General features: G+C 30.9%; 1 protein-coding gene across 2 annotated transcripts in view; it reads left to right on the top strand.

Moving 5' to 3' along the window:
- Nucleotides 1-20,456, top strand: part of ggps1 (geranylgeranyl diphosphate synthase 1) — a 45,334-nt gene that overhangs the window by 1,383 nt on the left and 23,495 nt on the right. Inside the window, exons 1-3 of one of the 2 annotated variants that reach the window (XM_041789215.1) lie at nucleotides 11,222-11,879; nucleotides 13,373-13,466; nucleotides 17,793-17,863. In XM_041789215.1, the coding sequence (XP_041645149.1) occupies nucleotides 11,820-11,879; nucleotides 13,373-13,466; nucleotides 17,793-17,863 (225 nt within the window). In that variant the 5' untranslated portion in view covers nucleotides 11,222-11,819. Of the gene's footprint in view, nucleotides 1-11,221; nucleotides 11,880-13,372; nucleotides 13,467-17,792; nucleotides 17,864-20,456 lie in introns of those variants that run through there. The other variant, XM_041789216.1, reaches the window with a different exon arrangement.

Below are 20,456 nucleotides of genomic sequence, written 5' to 3'. Positions count from 1 at the left end.
TTAATAACATTATAATTAAATAAATATATATGACTTTAATAACATTATAATTAAATAAATATATATGACTTTAATAACGTTATAATTAAATAAATATATATGACTTTAATAACATTATAATTAAATAAATATATATGACTTTGATAACATGTATAATAACGTATATAACATTATAATTAAATAAATATATATGACTTTGATAACATGTATAATAACGTATATAACATTATAATTAAATAAATATATATGACTTTGATAACATGTATAATAACGTATACAACATTATAATTAAATAAATATATATGACTTTAATAACATTATAATTAAATAAATATATATGACTTTAATAACGTTATAATTAAATAAATATATATGACTTTAATAACATTATAATTAAATAAATATATATGACTTTGATAACATGTATAATAACGTATATAACATTATAATTAAATAAATATATATGACTTTGATAACATGTATAATAACGTATACAACATTATAATTAAATAAATATATATGACTTTAATAACATTATAATTAAATAAATATATATGACTTTAATAACGTTATAATTAAATAAATATATATGACTTTAATAACATTATAATTAAATAAATATATATGACTTTAATAACGTTATAATTAAATAAATATATATGACTTTAATAACATTATAATTAAATAAATATATATGACTTTGATAACATGTATAATAACGTATATAACATTATAATTAAATAAATATATATGACTTTGATAACATGTATAATAACGTATATAACATTATAATTAAATAAATATATATGACTTTAATAACATGTATAATAACGTATACAACATTATAATTAAATAAATATATATGACTTTGATAACATGTATAATAACGTATATAACATTATAATTAAATAAATATATATGACTTTGATAACATGTATAATAACGTATATAACATTATAATTAAATAAATATATATGACTTTAATAACATGTATAATAACGTATATAACATTATAATTAAATAAATATATATGACTTTAATAACATGTATAATAACGTATATAACATTATAATTAAATAAATATATACGACTTTAATAACATTATAATTAAATAAATATATACGACTTTAATAACATTATAATTAAATAAATATATATGACTTTAATAACATGTATAATAACGTATATAACATTATAATTAAATAAATATATATGACTTTAATAACATTATAATTAAATAAATATATATGACTTTAATAACATTATAATTAAATAAATATATATGACTTTAATAACATTATAATTAAATAAATATATATGACTTTAATAACGTTATAATTAAATAAATATATATGACTTTAATAACATTATAATTAAATAAATATATATGACTTTGATAACATGTATAATAACGTATATAACATTATAATTAAATAAATATATATGACTTTGATAACATGTATAATAACGTATATAACATTATAATTAAATAAATATATATGACTTTGATAACATGTATAATAACGTATACAACATTATAATTAAATAAATATATATGACTTTAATAACATTATAATTAAATAAATATATATGACTTTAATAACGTTATAATTAAATAAATATATATGACTTTAATAACATTATAATTAAATAAATATATATGACTTTGATAACATGTATAATAACGTATATAACATTATAATTAAATAAATATATATGACTTTGATAACATTATAATTAAATAAATATATATGACTTTAATAACATTATAATTAAATAAATATATATGACTTTAATAACGTTATAATTAAATAAATATATATGACTTTAATAACATTATAATTAAATAAATATATATGACTTTAATAACGTTATAATTAAATAAATATATATGACTTTAATAACATTATAATTAAATAAATATATATGACTTTGATAACATGTATAATAACGTATATAACATTATAATTAAATAAATATATATGACTTTGATAACATGTATAATAACGTATATAACATTATAATTAAATAAATATATATGACTTTAATAACATGTATAATAACGTATATAACATTATAATTAAATAAATATATATGACTTTAATAACATGTATGATAACGTATATAAAATTATAATTAAATAAATATATATGACTTTAATAACATGTATGATAACGTATATAAAATTATAATTAAATAAATATATGTGACTTTAATAACATGTATGATAACGTATATAACATTATAATTAAATAAATATATATGACTTTAATAACATGTATAATAACGTATATAACATTATAATTAAATAAATATATATGACTTTAATAACATGTATAATAACGTATATAACATTATAATTAAATAAATATATACGACTTTAATAACATTATAATTAAATAAATATATACGACTTTAATAACATTATAATTAAATAAATATATATGACTTTAATAACATGTATAATAACGTATATAACATTATAATTAAATAAATATATATGACTTTAATAACATTATAATTAAATAAATATATATGACTTTAATAACATTATAATTAAATAAATATATATGACTTTAATAACGTTATAATTAAATAAATATATATGACTTTAAAAACATTATAATTAAATAAATATATATGACTTTAATAACGTTATAATTAAATAAATATATATGACTTTAATAACATTATAATTAAATAAATATATATGACTTTAATAACATTATAATTAAATAAATATATATGACTTTAAAAACATTATAATTAAATAAATATATATGACTTTAATAACGTTATAATTAAATAAATATATATGACTTTAAAAACATTATAATTAAATAAATATATATGACTTTAATAACGTTATAATTAAATAAATATATATGACTTTAAAAACATTATAATTAAATAAATATATATGACTTTAATAACATGTATAATAACGTATACAACATTATAATTAAATAAATATATATGACTTTAATAACATTATAATTAAATAAATATATATGACTTTAATAACGTTATAATTAAATAAATATATATGACTTTAATAACATTATAATTAAATAAATATATATGACTTTAATAACATTATAATTAAATAAATATATATGACTTTAATAACATTATAATTAAATAAATATATATGACTTTAATAACGTTATAATTAAATAAATATATATGACTTTAATAACATGTATAATAACGTATACAACATTATAATTAAATAAATATATATGACTTTAATAACATGTATAATAACGTATATAACATTATAATTAAATAAATATATATGACTTTAATAACATGTATAATAACGTATATAACATTATAATTAAATAAATATATATGACTTTAATAACATTATAATTAAATAAATATATATGACTTTAATAACGTTATAATTAAATAAATATATATGACTTTAAAAACATTATAATTAAATAAATATATATGACTTTAATAACATGTATGATAACGTATATAAAATTATAATTAAATAAATATATATGACTTTAATAACATGTATGATAACGTATATAAAATTATAATTAAATAAATATATGTGACTTTAATAACATGTATGATAACGTATATAACATTATAATTAAATAAATATATATGACTTTAATAACATGTATAATAACGTATATAACATTATAATTAAATAAATATATATGACTTTAATAACATGTATAATAACGTATATAACATTATAATTAAATAAATATATACGACTTTAATAACATTATAATTAAATAAATATATACGACTTTAATAACATTATAATTAAATAAATATATATGACTTTAATAACATGTATAATAACGTATATAACATTATAATTAAATAAATATATATGACTTTAATAACATTATAATTAAATAAATATATATGACTTTAATAACATTATAATTAAATAAATATATATGACTTTAATAACGTTATAATTAAATAAATATATATGACTTTAAAAACATTATAATTAAATAAATATATATGACTTTCATAACGTTATAATTAAATAAATATATATGACTTTAATAACATTATAATTAAATAAATATATATGACTTTAATAACATTATAATTAAATAAATATATATGACTTTAAAAACATTATAATTAAATAAATATATATGACTTTAATAACGTTATAATTAAATAAATATATATGACTTTAAAAACATTATAATTAAATAAATATATATGACTTTAATAACGTTATAATTAAATAAATATATATGACTTTAAAAACATTATAATTAAATAAATATATATGACTTTAATAACATGTATAATAACGTATACAACATTATAATTAAATAAATATATATGACTTTAATAACATTATAATTAAATAAATATATATGACTTTAATAACGTTATAATTAAATAAATATATATGACTTTAATAACATTATAATTAAATAAATATATATGACTTTAATAACATTATAATTAAATAAATATATATGACTTTAATAACATTATAATTAAATAAATATATATGACTTTAATAACGTTATAATTAAATAAATATATATGACTTTAATAACATGTATAATAACGTATACAACATTATAATTAAATAAATATATATGACTTTAATAACATGTATAATAACGTATATAACATTATAATTAAATAAATATATATGACTTTAATAACATGTATAATAACGTATATAACATTATAATTAAATAAATATATATGACTTTAATAACATGTATAATAACGTATATAACATTATAATTAAATAAATATATATGACTTTAATAACATGTATAATAACGTATATAACATTATAATTAAATAAATATATATGACTTTAATAACTTATAATTAAATAAATATATATGACTTTAATAACGTTATAATTAAATAAATATATATGACTTTAATAACATTATAATTAAATAAATATATATGACTTTAATAACATTATAATTAAATAAATATATATGACTATAATAACATTATAATTAAATAAATATATATGACTTTAATAACGTTATAATTAAATAAATATATATGACTTTAAAAACATTATAATTAAATAAATATATATGACTTTAATAACATTATAATTAAATAAATATATATGACTTTAATAACATTATAATTAAATAAATATATATGACTTTAATAACATTATAATTAAATAAATATATATGACTTTAAAAACATTATAATTAAATAAATATATATGACTTTAATAACGTTATAATTAAATAAATATATATGACTTTAAAAACATTATAATTAAATAAATATATATGACTTTAATAACGTTATAATTAAATAAATATATATGACTTTAATAACATTATAATTAAATAAATATATATGACTTTAATAACATGTATAATAACGTATATAAAATTATAATTAAATAAATATATATGACTTTAATAACATGTATAATAACGTATACAACATTATAATTAAATAAATATATATGACTTTAATAACATTATAATTAAATAAATATATATGACTTTAATAACATTATAATTAAATAAATATATATGACTTTAATAACATTATAATTAAATAAATATATATGACTTTAATAACATTATAATTAAATAAATATATATGACTTTAATACCACATTATAATTAAATAAATATATATGACTTTAATAACATGTATAATAACGTATATAACATCATAATTAAATAAATATATATGACTTTAATAACATTATAATTAAATAAATATATATGACTTTAATAACATTATAAAATAAATAAATATATATGACTTTAATAACATTATAATTAAATAAATATATATGACTTTAATAACATGTATAATAACGTATATAACATCATAATTAAATAAATATATATGACTTTAATAACATTATAATTAAATAAATATATATGACTTTAATAACATTATAATTAAATAAATATATATGACTTTAATAACATTATAATTAAATAAATATATATGACTTTAATAACATTATAATTAAATAAATATATATGACTTTAATAACATTATAATTAAATAAATATATATGACTTTAATAACATTATAAAATAAATAAATATATATGACTTTAATAACATTATAATTAAATAAATATATATGACTTTAATAACATGTATAATAACGTATATAACATCATAATTAAATAAATATATATGACTTTAATAACATTATAATTAAATAAATATATATGACTTTAATAACATTATAATTAAATAAATATATATGACTTTAATAACATTATAATTAAATAAATATATATAACTTTAATAACATGTATAATAACGTATATAACATTATAATTAAATAAATATATATGACTTTAATAACATGTATAATAACGTATATAACATTATAATTAAATAAATATATATGACTTTAATAACATGTATGATAACGTATATAAAATTATAATTAAATAAATATATATGACTTTAATAACATGTATGATAACGTATATAAAATTATAATTAAATAAATATATGTGACTTTAATAACATGTATGATAACGTATATAACATTATAATTAAATAAATATATATGACTTTAATAACATGTATAATAACGTATATAACATTATAATTAAATAAATATATATGACTTTAATAACATGTATAATAACGTATATAACATCATAATTAAATAAATATATATGACTTTAATAACATAATTAAATAAATATATATGACTTTAATAACATTATAATTAAATAAATATATATGACTTTAATAACATGTATAATAACGTATATAACATTATAATTAAATAAATATATATAGCTTTAATAACGTCAATGACATTATAATTAAATAAATATATATAACTTTAATAACATGTATAATAACATTAATAACATTATAATTAAATAAATATTAATAACTTTAATAACATGTATAATAACATTAATAACATTATAATTAAATAATATTGATAACTTTAATAACATGTGTAATAACGTTATAATATTATAATTAAATAAATATTAATAACTTTAATAACATGTATAATAACGTTATAACATTATAATTAAATAAATATATGTAACTTTAATAACATTAATAACATTATAATTAAATAAATATTAATAACTTTAATAACATGTAATGACATTGAACTACTACTGTAGACTTATTACTGCTGTTGTGTTCAGTTGTGTCTTAGTAATGTTTCTCTCCAGATCAGAGCAGACAGCAGTGAATGCTCTGAGTTTATTAACCCTCTGGTATCCTACAAACTGCTGCCTCATTTCCTCCTTAAATGCTCAGGGGGGTTATTACTGTAAATAACAAAGTTAAATGAGTTTAGTTTTAATTGTTTAATTCTTTTCTTGTTTCATCATCTTGTGCCATTAACAAAAATACCAAATACTTAATAATTGTTATGTCTTTTAACCCTTTAATTGCCATGTTTGTAATGTAAACAAATGACATTTTTTTGATGAAAAAAAAACACAAAAAACAAAACCAAAATGATTTTTTTCAAGCTGCTACACTGAGAGTGACTAACTTATTTATGGATGACTGCAGCCTGGCATGTGTCTTTGATTAGTAGCAACATTGGTTAAAATGCATTATTAGTTTTTTTGTGAGGTCAGTTATTCTAAAATACTCACGTTTTTCACCCTTCTGCGCAATATGCACACCTTAAAATCATGTTATAAATATCATACATTTCAAAATTGTTTTACTGTTAATGAATTATATTTCTCTCATTTAAGGTCAGCCCTAACCATAAATGTCAAATACTCATTCATTTAACATTTTTAACCCTTTAAATGCCATGTTTCATTGATGATGTCACTGCATTTTTAGATGCAAAATACACAAAAATGATTTTTTTGCAGGTTACTACATGAAAATGAGAGAACTTACTTTTTGATTATTGCACAGACACACTCACAGACTCACACACTGATCTGCACTCAGACCAAACCTCAGAGAGTTAGTGAGAAGGGGAGCAGAGGGCAGTGTAACACTGAAATCTGGTGGAACAAACATGGATTTCCTGCCCTCGCCCATATATGGTAAAAGTGACATCACAGGGTAAAAAATGGTCCAGATAAAAATGTAAAGCCCCGACTCTCAAATGAAGCCCAGAAACCAGAAAATGCATGATTCATGCCTTAATGGTGTATGGATCAAAAGCAGTGGTTTGAATGGGTTTCAGTGGGGACTCTAACACAGCAGGGATATTAACACTGTAAAAAAGGTTTATTTATGTTGGGCTGGTTGTTGTGGCTGGGACAGAATTTTGAAAATTGTGCAAAAATGAACAAAAAAAAATACAATACATGATGATATTAATGTGAAAGAGGACAAAGTTTAAAAAAAAAAATCAACTAAGTGTGCATTTTTGGCTCAAGGGGTACCAGGGGGTTAACAAGGAATGCTGAGCTCTGTCATTTTTAATAACATGTAATGACAACATTGAAGTATTCCTCTATACTTATGATTGTAGTTTTGTGCACTTGTGTCCTTGTAATGTGTTTCTCTCCAGATCAGAGCAGACAGCAGTGAATGCTCTTGATCTTCTTCACACTCTTTCATTGCCATCAGCTATCTGATCCCCTTTGGGAACATCCACCTGCTACAGCAGCTCACCAGAATTAATGATAGAGATAACAAAGTGTAGAAACATGAAAGTAATCTATCATTTCTGTTTGTTTAAGAAAAGGACATAGAGCATGACTAACAACAGTTAAAACACTGCCAATGATTGGATGAACCAAGTGTTAAAAAGGAAAAAGAACAGGGCCAATGTGGATACAACATTTGAGCCACTAACCAATGCCTATGGTTTTTTTCATTTCTTCTTCTGGTAACACGCCAACATTGTCAACATTTAGGGCCAATCCCATTTCTACCCCTTGAATCAGAGTAATAAGGAGTAGAGGTGAAAACCTTCCCTTTAAAGGAACCCTGCAGGGTCAGACCAGTTCATCTTGTTGGATAGGTTTTTTGTCTCTTGTATGTATATTGAACCAAAAAACTCACTAGATATCTGCATTTTGAGTAAGTTTGGGTTTTTAACAATAATTATTGTTGTTGGTATAATGTGTGAGGTTACATGAGGCTGCAGTAAACCACCCAGCTCCTCTTATTAAGAAGCAAAAAGAAATACAAAAATGAGTTGAATTTAAATGTATTCCAAACAAATTTATTTGAACTACTACTAAAAAATAAACATCAACATTCTCTAAAAAAACAACAGCTGAGTTGACGTTATAAACAACAATGCTTAGCCTAAATAGCATCACTCAGGTTAAACTACTACTTTAAGAGGGGGTTAGACTAATTAGCCATAATTTTTATGAACACAGGCTTGAAATCCCAGTCTGTAACGCTCTTTAATGAACCTCCCTCCACTAGAGGCCGCTGTAGCTTCTGTTAATGGCCGCAGCCTTCCTCTCTGACCCTTCACCGGATGTAAACAATGAGAAGCTCGGCGGTGGCTAATCTGTTAGCGTGTAGCAGGAAGACCGCGGTACGACAGTTTTCTAACGCAGTGAATGGAAATAAAGTGGAGTGTGTGGGCCGTCGAGGGTTACGCTCACGTATGGCTACTCACCTGAAGTGAACAGAGGCCAAATAGGGATAGGATGTTAATCTGCAAAGAGGAACGAAGGCACTAGCTTTCAATGCTAGCCACGCTGTAGAGAGTATATCAGGCTAGCGTCACTCTCTGTGTTCTCTCATCTGTAGACTAGTTCTGACTATTCTAAATACAGATTTACGTTAATCTACTAGGTAATTACACCGCTAACAACATCCTAACTAAGACCAGCTCACTTACACACAGACTGTCTCTGTTAGACTGCGGTGCGTTCGTGGTCTACCGCAAACTGTAGGATGGATTTGGATCGGTCCCTTGGATCGGCGCCGTCAGTCAGATATCTATCTATTGATTATGTCAATATCAGACCCGATACCGATATTGGATCGGATCGGTCCCATCCCTAGCAGTAAGCGCCGTTTCAGACGGTTTCTGCTGCAGGTGTCGCTGCCATAACAGCTTGTTCTCCCCCTGCTGTCAAAGCTCTGTCATTCCTCCTAAGTTTGACCTCATTAAACCTCCTACAAGTGACTGGATTCAGTGTAGAGTGGAAGTGTGCCAGGAGCTTTTCAAAATAAAAGCATTATGTACATGGGAAGGGAGTTTCTCCAAAGCAATGCTAAAGTGGACTTTTACTTTGAAAAGCACAAACCAGAGTCCTTTGGTTCTGTGTTTACCTTTACCTGAACCGTGTGGAAACAGAAAGCCTCATAAAGAGTTGACGTTCAGGGAACAGCTTTATTAACAGACACATTTTAGCTCGTGGCCTTCAGCTGGTTCATCTGTGGACATACATGTTTGCTCTAAGAAGCTAGATATGGATCTGTATTTATCATTTCCTGTCTAGATGGACAGATAACCGCTCATGGTGCAAATAAAAAATAAAAGAGACCTCAAATTTTAGAATTCTCTGTGTGTGAGACGTGCTGCGTCTCTGAGATCAGCCCTGACACTGGCTGCCAGTCTGAAACAGCGGTTACTGCAGAGGAACGGCGAGGAGCGCTGCAGCACCGTGACATCACAGCGCCAGCACGGACCAAAACATGGCCGTGTCCTGGTGAGTTTATAAACCCAAATTTTCTTAAAATGCAGATATCTGGTGAGTTTTTGGTTCAATATACATACAAGAGATAAAAACAAACCTATCCAACAAGATGAACTGGTCTGATCATGACTGATAAACAGCTGCGTCATCAGAGGTGACAGAGCTTCGACCATCTCGTTCTTACTGTAGATCTCTGTGTTGGTCTTCTCCATGTATTTCTACAGTTTACAGCCCTGGTTTACACGCGTACAATAGTCTCTCATCTCTAGTAGCTAAAGATTGAATATTTGAGAAAACACAACCGTTTTATTTTCTATAATCATTTATAAATGCTGAAATTATTTACATTTATGCATCTCCTTTGTTCTTGCCATTTTGCAAGTGAACATAGTGCATGCTGGGAAATGCCTCGTCCCCCTCAGTTTCAAGTGTGGTCCTGAAAAATCTTTGTTTAAAGAGCTAAGGGGGGAAATGGGGTTGGCCCTTCCTCTCATGTTAGACAGTGGAAACAGGTCAGAGTTTGTCCAACAGGTCCCATCTTCTGCCCCATAACAAATCTCTAAACCAGCAGAGGTGTTCACTGTTGAAGCAGATACACGTCTGAGTTTACCAGCTGGAGCTCTTCATCTTCACTGGTCTCAGAGTTCAGAGACCAGTGAAGCATCTCTCAGCATCTATCAGCATCTCTCTTATGTATTTGTCAGCATTATTTATGATACTGAGACTGCTTCTTTTTACCTGCTGATCTTGAATGCCCCTTTTCCTCTTATTACTAGAGACTCAGACACCATTTAGGCCCCAGTAGGATATATAAAAGTTTAATTTTAGCAGAAGTTAAGTCTAAAACCAAGTCTGTGTTGCTCTTTACTAACATTCCATCTACTGCAGCACAGTTCAGTTTCTGTGGTTTCCCATAATGCCTTTGTTGTAACTTATTCAGTCATGTGACCAGTGTGTCACCATGCACCAGGGGATTTTATGACTCTGCATGTGAGTCATGCTCTAAGCTCATTACATGAAGGCCGGCCACACACTAGACCATTTTAAAACAGATATGAGGACAATTTCAGGAGAATTTCATCTTTGATCCTCTGAACAAACACACTAGACGACCGAGCCAGACTACAGATCACTGGAGACCACACACCTGACGACCTGCCAACGACCTCTGTGATCACATGACTTCAGAAAAAACAAAAGCAAACAAACATGGATGTCTGTCGATACCGTCTTGCTGTCCTTCCATAACAGGCTGTCCCGGCATGAGTTACAGGTGAAGATAAAATCATAAAACATGGCAAAGACTCAGGATAAATCCTCTCTGGAATTAAGTTAAAGTTGTGTTTATGGTTGTGAGCAGCGAAAGTACATATGATCTGGCTGTGACGCTACCCTGTCTGCTCGCTCTCAGAGGACCTAGAATCATAAATATCAAACGTGTTTGACTTCTTTGGCCAGGAACTGCTGCAGCATCGACCCGTGATCACATGGAACATGGAACCATCATGTGATCTCTGTTTTGAGAGCTCATGTTAATCAGTTGTTTGAAGGCGCGTGTTTTTTAAGTGTGATCTGAAACACAGTGTGAAAATGTGAGTCCAACTAGTAATGCATCAGTTCAGTATTTACATTGACAGTACAGCATAAGCAGATGTCTGTAGCAGGCTTTACTCTGTTGTTTAGTGTATATATATGCTCAGCTGCTAACTCAGAGATGAGGATTTTATCAGCGAGAAGTATCCCATTGGACAAACGCTGATCTGTTTTTGTGGTCAAACATGAGAAAAAATCTCAGCATTGTTAGAGTCTTGCAGCTGTAGTTTCCATCTGAGGTGTGTTAAGCTGCCACTGACAACAGCACATATCCTGATGTGGACGTTCAAAATAAGAGCGCTCCAGCAAAATAACTACAGACTTTAAGTCTGTGACTGAAAGTGACTCACAGTCTGCAGGATTACCCTGAAACTTCTGGGTACGTTTCATCCTAGAGCTGGGCGATGGAGACGAAAAATCACATCTCAGTATTTTTTGGCTGATTGGCAATTCCTGATATAGACTATATGGACAAAAGTATGTACTCATGGGTTCATAGTTCAACAATGTTAGAAACAGTTTATCTTTTAGTGGTCTTGTCAGTCCCATAGTGAGACACTTCCTCCTCTCAGCTGCATGTCTCTGATTGAGATGTTGCCACAGCTTTATAACAGACATTGAGCGGACTGCTCCTTTAGTGGCCACAGCTTTATAACAGACATTGAGCGGACTGCTCCTTTAGTGGCCACAGCTTTATAACAGACATTGAGCGGACTGCTCCTTTAGTGGCCACAGCTTTATAACAGACATTGAGCGGACTGCTCCTTTAGTGGCCACAGCTTTATAACAGACATTGAGCGGACTGCTCCTTTAGTGGCCACAGCTTTATAACAGACATTGAGCGGACTGCTCCTTTAGTGGCCACAGCTTTATAACAGACATTGAGCGGACTGCTCCTTTAGTGGCCACAGCTTTATAACAGACATTGAGCGGACTGCTCCTTTAGTGGCCACAGCTTTATAACAGACATTCAGCGGACTGCTCCTTTAGTGGCCACAGCACAGAGAAAGAGGAGCCACGGAGGAATTTCTGAAAATTTAGATTTTAATGTTTTTAAATCATCCTAGACTAAAAATGAGAAAAGATTGATAAATGGCACAGATCTACTATAACCTTACATGACTGTAATTCAGAGTACTCCTGACGGTTCTTATTCTTTTTCCTCCATTCCAGATTTGTGTAAAGTTGAATACGATGGACACTGACCCTAAAGCCACGTCTGAGCGAATCCTCCTGGAACCCTACAAGTACCTGTTACAGCTTCCAGGTGAGTCTGTCTTTATGTTGGTGAAGTGTTGTAGAACCATGAGAGAGCAGAGCTCAGTGACTTCACATCGATGACAAAACGTTTAGGGCTGAAACGATTCCTTGAATTATCCGGGTAATTCGATTCCAAAAATTCCTCGAGGCAAATTATCTGCCTTGAGGCTTCGCTTAAATCAGACGTGTATCCATAAACGCCCATGCTGTAGCCTGGACATCGTGCCGTGTGTTGCACGACATGCTGTGTTTTGCATGGACGGCTATTTGTGTGGCACAATGCCCTTGTTTTCACTGTTACTACAAAGTAACATACATGATACGAGGCGTGAAAATTACGAGGAAGAGAAAGAGATGCAGTGGTGTTTACAGGCACTCGTCCTGCATTTTTACGCATCCACTGGCTGCGGCTTCATGGCACAAACGGCACTACGCCAGCACCTGTAATCCTACGCAGATCTCTGAGTTTACGCACTGCTGACTCGAAGCGCTCAGTTTGTGTCTGCAGACTTCAGGGAATTTCATAAACTTCTCTGATTGACCCGACAGTTTTACAGAACACCATCAGGCTTCACGATTCAAGTCCTGCTTTGGTAAAATGGATGATTTTAAAATTATTCATTCTCCCTTTACTTTAATGACAACTTGGAGAATAGAAATAAACTACAAGGAAAGAAATAAAGTGTTGGCGCCAAACAGTTCCTGGTGAAGGATCCCTAAAACCCTAAATATGGCATAATCTAATGTCATTTTTTAACTTCCTTTCCTTGTAACTTTAAGAAATGTAAACTGTCATCTGAACTTCATTGCACTTTGTAAAATATATTCCCTTTAGAGAACCTGTTAAAACCAATTTTTAATACAGAAATAGTTCATTTAAGGGACCCAGCTTCTTTTCTCATTTCTCTAGTACTACTTCTCTTGAAAAAGCAAAAGTGACTGATTTTAAAAATGCAATATTTCTCATTAGAGTACTCGATTAATCGTCAGAAGAATTGATAGAGTACTCGACTGCAAAAAAGAATCTATTGCTGCAGCCCTAAAAACGTTCACATGAAGCACTGTGCTCCCTAGGTGGCGCTGCAGATATCTTCTCACCCACATAGAGTCCAAAGCTGGCACAGTAAGGAGAATACCTGAGCTCCCTTTACACCTCCATGATACTCATGTTGAAGGCCACCATAGGTGTATATGTGTCTGTGAAGATAACTGTGGGAGTGTTCTGATATTACTGATCACCAAACCAACAGATGTTATCTGTTTAAAGTCTGTGGTATCAGAATGTTTCTGTCAGAGATATTTCCTCCATCCTCAGTGCTGCTGACCTGCTGCTCTGAAGAACACAGATCCACTTCATGATTTCATTTATTGGTGCCAGAGTGACCGACCTCACATCAAGATTTATCTAGGTAAACAGGACGAGCCCTGAGAGTCTGTCAGCTGGGACGATTCCTCTGTTAGATCATGTTAGCCACAATCAGGAGAAGAAAATAAAACCAACAGAGGCTTTTCTCATGGTTCTGGCAGATATCTAAAGTTTTACACAATACTCAGGAGTTTTATTGTGGTTACAAACACCACAAATGAGTTTTAGACAGGATCTGTTGACATGTGAAAAACCGTCAACTTCCTGTGTTTCTCATCAACACAGCAGCAGAGCTTTACTTTCTTTAGTCCAGCCACAAACCCCTCTGTTTTATACACAGAGTAATAGAGGAAGGAATGGCTGAGGCTGCAACACTACAGAGTCTTTATTCATCAGGAGCATAGATCCTTCTAGATCCTTCTATAAAGAAATAACCTGTAGAAGATTACATACAGTGCTTAACAAATGTTTCAGACCAGCTGTCATAAAAACCAGAAAACATAAGTATTATAGAAATCTTTCAAAAACTTGTTTAAAACTAAAAATTTTATTGTTATTTATTTGGCAAATAACAAACTGAAACAACTAAATAGTCCTTTTTCACACATAATAACCAAAAAACTTCATATTTTGTACGGCCTCCTTTGGCCTTGATAACAGCTTCATTCTTGCTGCCGTTGTTTTTCTGGACTTTTCCTCAGTCTCTTTGTTATTGAGCTCCTCATAGTTCCTAGCTGTTCCCACAGACTTGCTTTAGATCAAGCTTTTGTGCCATCAATCCTTGAATCTACTAAATCCCAAATCTGTTCAATAGGATTCAAATCTGGACTTTGACTTGGCCAGTCCATCAGTTCCAGTCCTCCAGAGTCCTTTTTCTTGCTCCAATAGTCTCTGCACAGCTCTGAAGTCTGCTTGGGTGCATTGTCTTGTTGGTATATGAACCCTTGACCAATCAGATTCAGTCCAGAAGGATCCCATGATGCACTGAGATGTTGTGGTAGACGTTCTTGTTCGTGATACCGTCCATTTTCACTCATTTGCCCACGCCGTATCCACAGATGGAACCCCGTACCATAATGGACTCTCCACCATGTTTCACTGTGGGTGCATCCGTCATCAAAACCTTCTCCAGCTTTTCTGCAGACATAAACACGACCATGCAGACCCAAGAGTTCAGACTTGGACTGGTCCGTCCAGAGTACCTTCTTCCAGTCATCAACAGTCCAGTGTTTGTGCTCCCTGGATAATCTGAGGCCTTTCTGGATGTCTGCAGGCCTCAATAATGGCTTCTTAGCAGCTGTTCTTCCCTCTAAGCCTTGTTCCCTCAGTCGTCTGCTTATGGTCATTCTGGAGACTTCCTCAGACTCTGATCTAGAAGCATTCATCTCTGCCTGAAGATCAGCAGTGCTCTTCCTTCTGACATCTGCCTCAGTTAACTTTGGTTTCCTGCCTCTTCCTTGGTGCATTTTCTAAGTACCAGTCTGGGCGACTGACTCCAAAGCAGACTTGACCACACTGAGAACACTTTCTGTCTTTCCCTGTTTGTCTCAGAGACCATCCAGCATCATGAAGTGCTTTAATGCAGACTCTTTCATCTTCAGTCAGCTCTCCACGTTTTACCATTTTGAACAGGAATGAGGAATTTCAAACTGAATTCACCCTTCTACATTACACAAAACTGCGGTCCCAGTGTTTATGGCCATATCGATCCTGTAAAATAGGTATCCATACGTGTATCAGCAAGTTCCACCTGATGATATATATCACCATATTGATTTTCTGAGCACAGGCCTAGTGTCTTCCCCTTTGCCTTTGTTTCCCCTACAGTCTTCTCTGTTGTCCTGACCTCAGCCATGTCTGACCAGCCTGATGTCACACATCTATCAGCAAATCATCACTGAGGCCTGGGTGGCACTGACAAAGGAAGTGCACGGCATCATTTCCTGTTTCCTGCTGCTACTGTGTCTCTCTGTGCTGTTTCTCATGTTGACAATGCTTCATAGTTTATTTTCCAGAATTATTAACATGCAGTTTTAGATTTTGTGAATGGACCTGTGCTCTACTAATAACCGGTATGGATATCGGCCCTGAAAACAGATATCAGCTGGTTCTTGTTCTAGACTGCCGTAATGAGCTTTTCACACACCAGGAACCTTGAAAGTCAAAGACACACGTCTCAGCCAAAAAGACAGAAAAATGGACGTATTTACATTTTTCTGGCAGATCTGTACGTCCACAGAAGTAGAATATGTCACAGGGAAGATGAGCAGCACTCTTACTCTAGTTTGACTTACCTGGTTTGGTGTTTCTCTGTAGAGACTCGTTTCCTTGTCCAGAGCGTCTGTATTCTCAGTTCATCCCAGCTGGGTTAGGCACTTGTAGGGAGATTTACTGAGGTAGAACTTCTGAAAAAGGCCGGGCTGTGACAGCAGAGAGACGGTGGACATGTGCCACAACCGTCCTGCAGCAAACATTTGCAGCCTGACACTACCCCTGGTTAACTCAGCAGCTCTACTCCAAACTCATTCACTAACCTGTAACATAAACCATGGTTCACAAGAGCTTCTCTGAGTTCCTGTGGATGGAGGCTGACGTTTCAAAGTCTTCCCTGACAAACTGAGTGTTGATCACAGGGATGGCCTGATGTTAATAGCCTGATATTGTTGGGGGCTTTAGAAAACGGGGCATGCATCGTCTCCTTCATCTGCCTTCAGATCATGTTGACTAAAATCCTGTAGGCAGATATGGAGTCAGGATGTTCAAGGCTTGAAGATGGAGATGTTTGAACCCTCCAGTAAAACCATCATCGTTATTTGGCTCTGTCTTACAAAGGCTGAAATCATGACTGTAACTCAGCATCTAAACCATGTGGTGGTTTATAACAGTGAGGGACTTGTCCTTTCTTAGAGACTATACGGTCTGTCTGAAACCCTTCCAACACTCAGGTGTTTTTTTTTTCTGTTTCAGGGAAGCAGGTGAGGACCAAACTATCACAGGCTTTTAACCACTGGCTCAATGTTCCTGAGGACAAACTGCAGGTGAGAAATCCTCATTCAGAGTTTAAATGTGTTTATAGAGGCCTGAAGGAGCACTGATGCTGTGTTCCTTTAGATAGGTAATTTGTTTTTACCTGTTCTTTCGGCAGAGTTGTTCCTGACTGATGTAAAGTAAAGCTTGGATGTAGAGTGTGCAGCATTAATGATTTATTATAGAGCTTTTAAATGCAGCAGAGGAATGAGAATGAAATCAAAAGGTGGAGCAGTGCTCCTAAAAACACAACAGGAAGCTTTTTTCCTCACTGATTTCATGAATGTTTGAAGGCAGATGCATGGTTTTAGGCCCCGCTCACACAGAGACAAATTCAGGAATGAGTTCTCGTATCGGCGTTTCATTCACACGGAAACGCCGTGTGAAATGGTGGACAGCCAACTGTATCTTTGTTGAAACGATCACGTCACACATGGCATTGCCTGCTTAACATGCACGGGTCAAACCAGAACTCTATGGCTGTTACAGGGTTGTGATCCTGCTTTATACTCATGCTCCGTGATCTTCTCTCTGTTGGTGCATTTCTGTGGCGGTGTTACAGCGCCACTTACAGGCTTGGCATGTATACTACAGTGTTTCCAGTGGTTCCGTGCTTACGTGGACATTTCCTGAAACAATCCCGTGTTTATGGAAAACTTTTTCAAAAGAAACAGAAATATTTTGTTTTCGTCTCCGTGTGGACAAAGCCTGAGTCCATGTAGATCAGAGGTCTCAAACTCATTTAGGGCCAGGGGCCAGATTTGCTCCAAGGAGACGTCCTGCAGGGAGAACAATTTCTTATCAACATCAATAATACCAACGACTGCTTTAACGGCTGCTGTAATGTTTATAAAGAGAAATGATCCAATATTAGATGCAGCTACCATTTAATGAGTGCTGCATGTTTGCACACTAAAGGGTTAATTAGCTACTTTAGAAGGAGAATTTACCTGCAGGTAATCTAAACAGGCCAGGCAAAAATATGCTGACCTTGTAACATGAGTTTTTACATATTTTGATGTTTATAGAATCCACTGATGATGAATCTACATGACTGGATTATTCAGTAAATATACATTCAGCATGACTGTTCATGGATTTAAAACAGCAACCTGTTCACAAAACCTGATCTGAGCCCTGTTTCACCTGACCTGGGATCAGTGCACAGAGTCCAGAGAGGAGAGACATAGAGACAGGATCCTGCAGAGATTCATCACAGTGCTGCGCTACTATACAGTTATAGTATAGTTTACAGTAGAGCCCGACCAACCACAGATTAATCAACATCAGCCAATATGTAGCCAGTATATTAACCCTCAGAGCTCACGTGGCACGGATCCGTTGTGCCTTTCTAATCATGTCTTCCAAGCATTCGTACCTCTGACAGAACATTTTCTAGTGAGCCGGAATTTGGCTGACTTTCTGGAGTCTCTGAGGACGGTGTTGTCCTATACAACAATACGTGACACAGTTTATAAAAGCATTGATGAAACGTACTCTTTTTTCCCTCTGAAAGCCATTTTGCCATTCGTTTGCTATCATCGATGTCACCGTAGCTCTAAAGGACGCCGTTGTAGCGAGCCCAGAACTTAGTGACTTTTCGGGGTCTTTGGGGTTTAAATCCACAGCATTACACCCAATAATAAGCATCTTTTTATCCATTTTTAGTCCATTTTCGATCGTGTGCTTTGACTTTCTTCAGTTTGCAGCCATATTTGTTGACATGCAAAGCATTGTGGGAGTTGCAGTTGACCAGTTGCGTCTCTACTGCTTAGAGGAGTAGAAAATAAACAATGATAAATGCAACTGTTAATTCACGTCCACCATTATCTAATAGAAGACTATTATACAACGTTTTAACGTCGTCTAAGTAGCATCTTTGTGAAATAAACAAAGATAATATTAATATAAGATATCGGATCGGATACATTGGATATCGGCTTTTGTTTAGCCCCCAGTATCACCTGCTGAGTGGAAACTTGACTCTAAACACATGTGGGAGATGACAGATCAAATTTGAAGAGTTAAACTCTGCTCTGCTGCTACCACCTCATTAAACAGTCATGTTATAGATGCTGCAAGAGGCCACCGGACTCTCACTCTCATGGTTGAATTTTTCCACACCGCTGGCATTTTAAACACAGGACTGCTAATGTTGCTACTGCTAATGGTGCGTTTAAGGCCTGTCGTAAATTGTGCTCCATCTACAACAGCTGAGGTAAATGATCGGCTGGGCTGATAGGATCAAATTGCCGATCTCTGATCAGTTAAAAATGCTTATATCGGTACATCCCTGGTTTAGTCCTTTAATAACTGATCTATCTGATAATTCTGTTAGTGAAGAGTGTTTGAACTCTTAGCTTCAGTTCGGTGGTTGTTTTAGCCCAGCATTTATTACAGCACTTTTATTTATAAAATGGGAACCTGATTTCGACTTTACTGGGGGAAAAATCAAAGAGCTGGGGGTGTAAAAATAGCAGAAAATTTGCCAGACAGTAGTCTTCGTAGATTTACTGTCAGGTAGGGCCGTTGATATGAAACACACAGGTATCAGTGTGTTTTAGATCTGGTCTAATCCTGCTCCCTCACTGGTGTTGGTCATGA

Source organism: Cheilinus undulatus, linkage group 6 (genome assembly GCF_018320785.1).
Source record: "Cheilinus undulatus linkage group 6, ASM1832078v1, whole genome shotgun sequence".
In the NCBI taxonomy this organism is placed as follows: Eukaryota; Metazoa; Chordata; class Actinopteri; order Labriformes; family Labridae; genus Cheilinus; species Cheilinus undulatus.
Note: the sequence above shows the minus strand (reverse complement) of the source record. Positions and strands in the feature narration are given on the sequence as shown.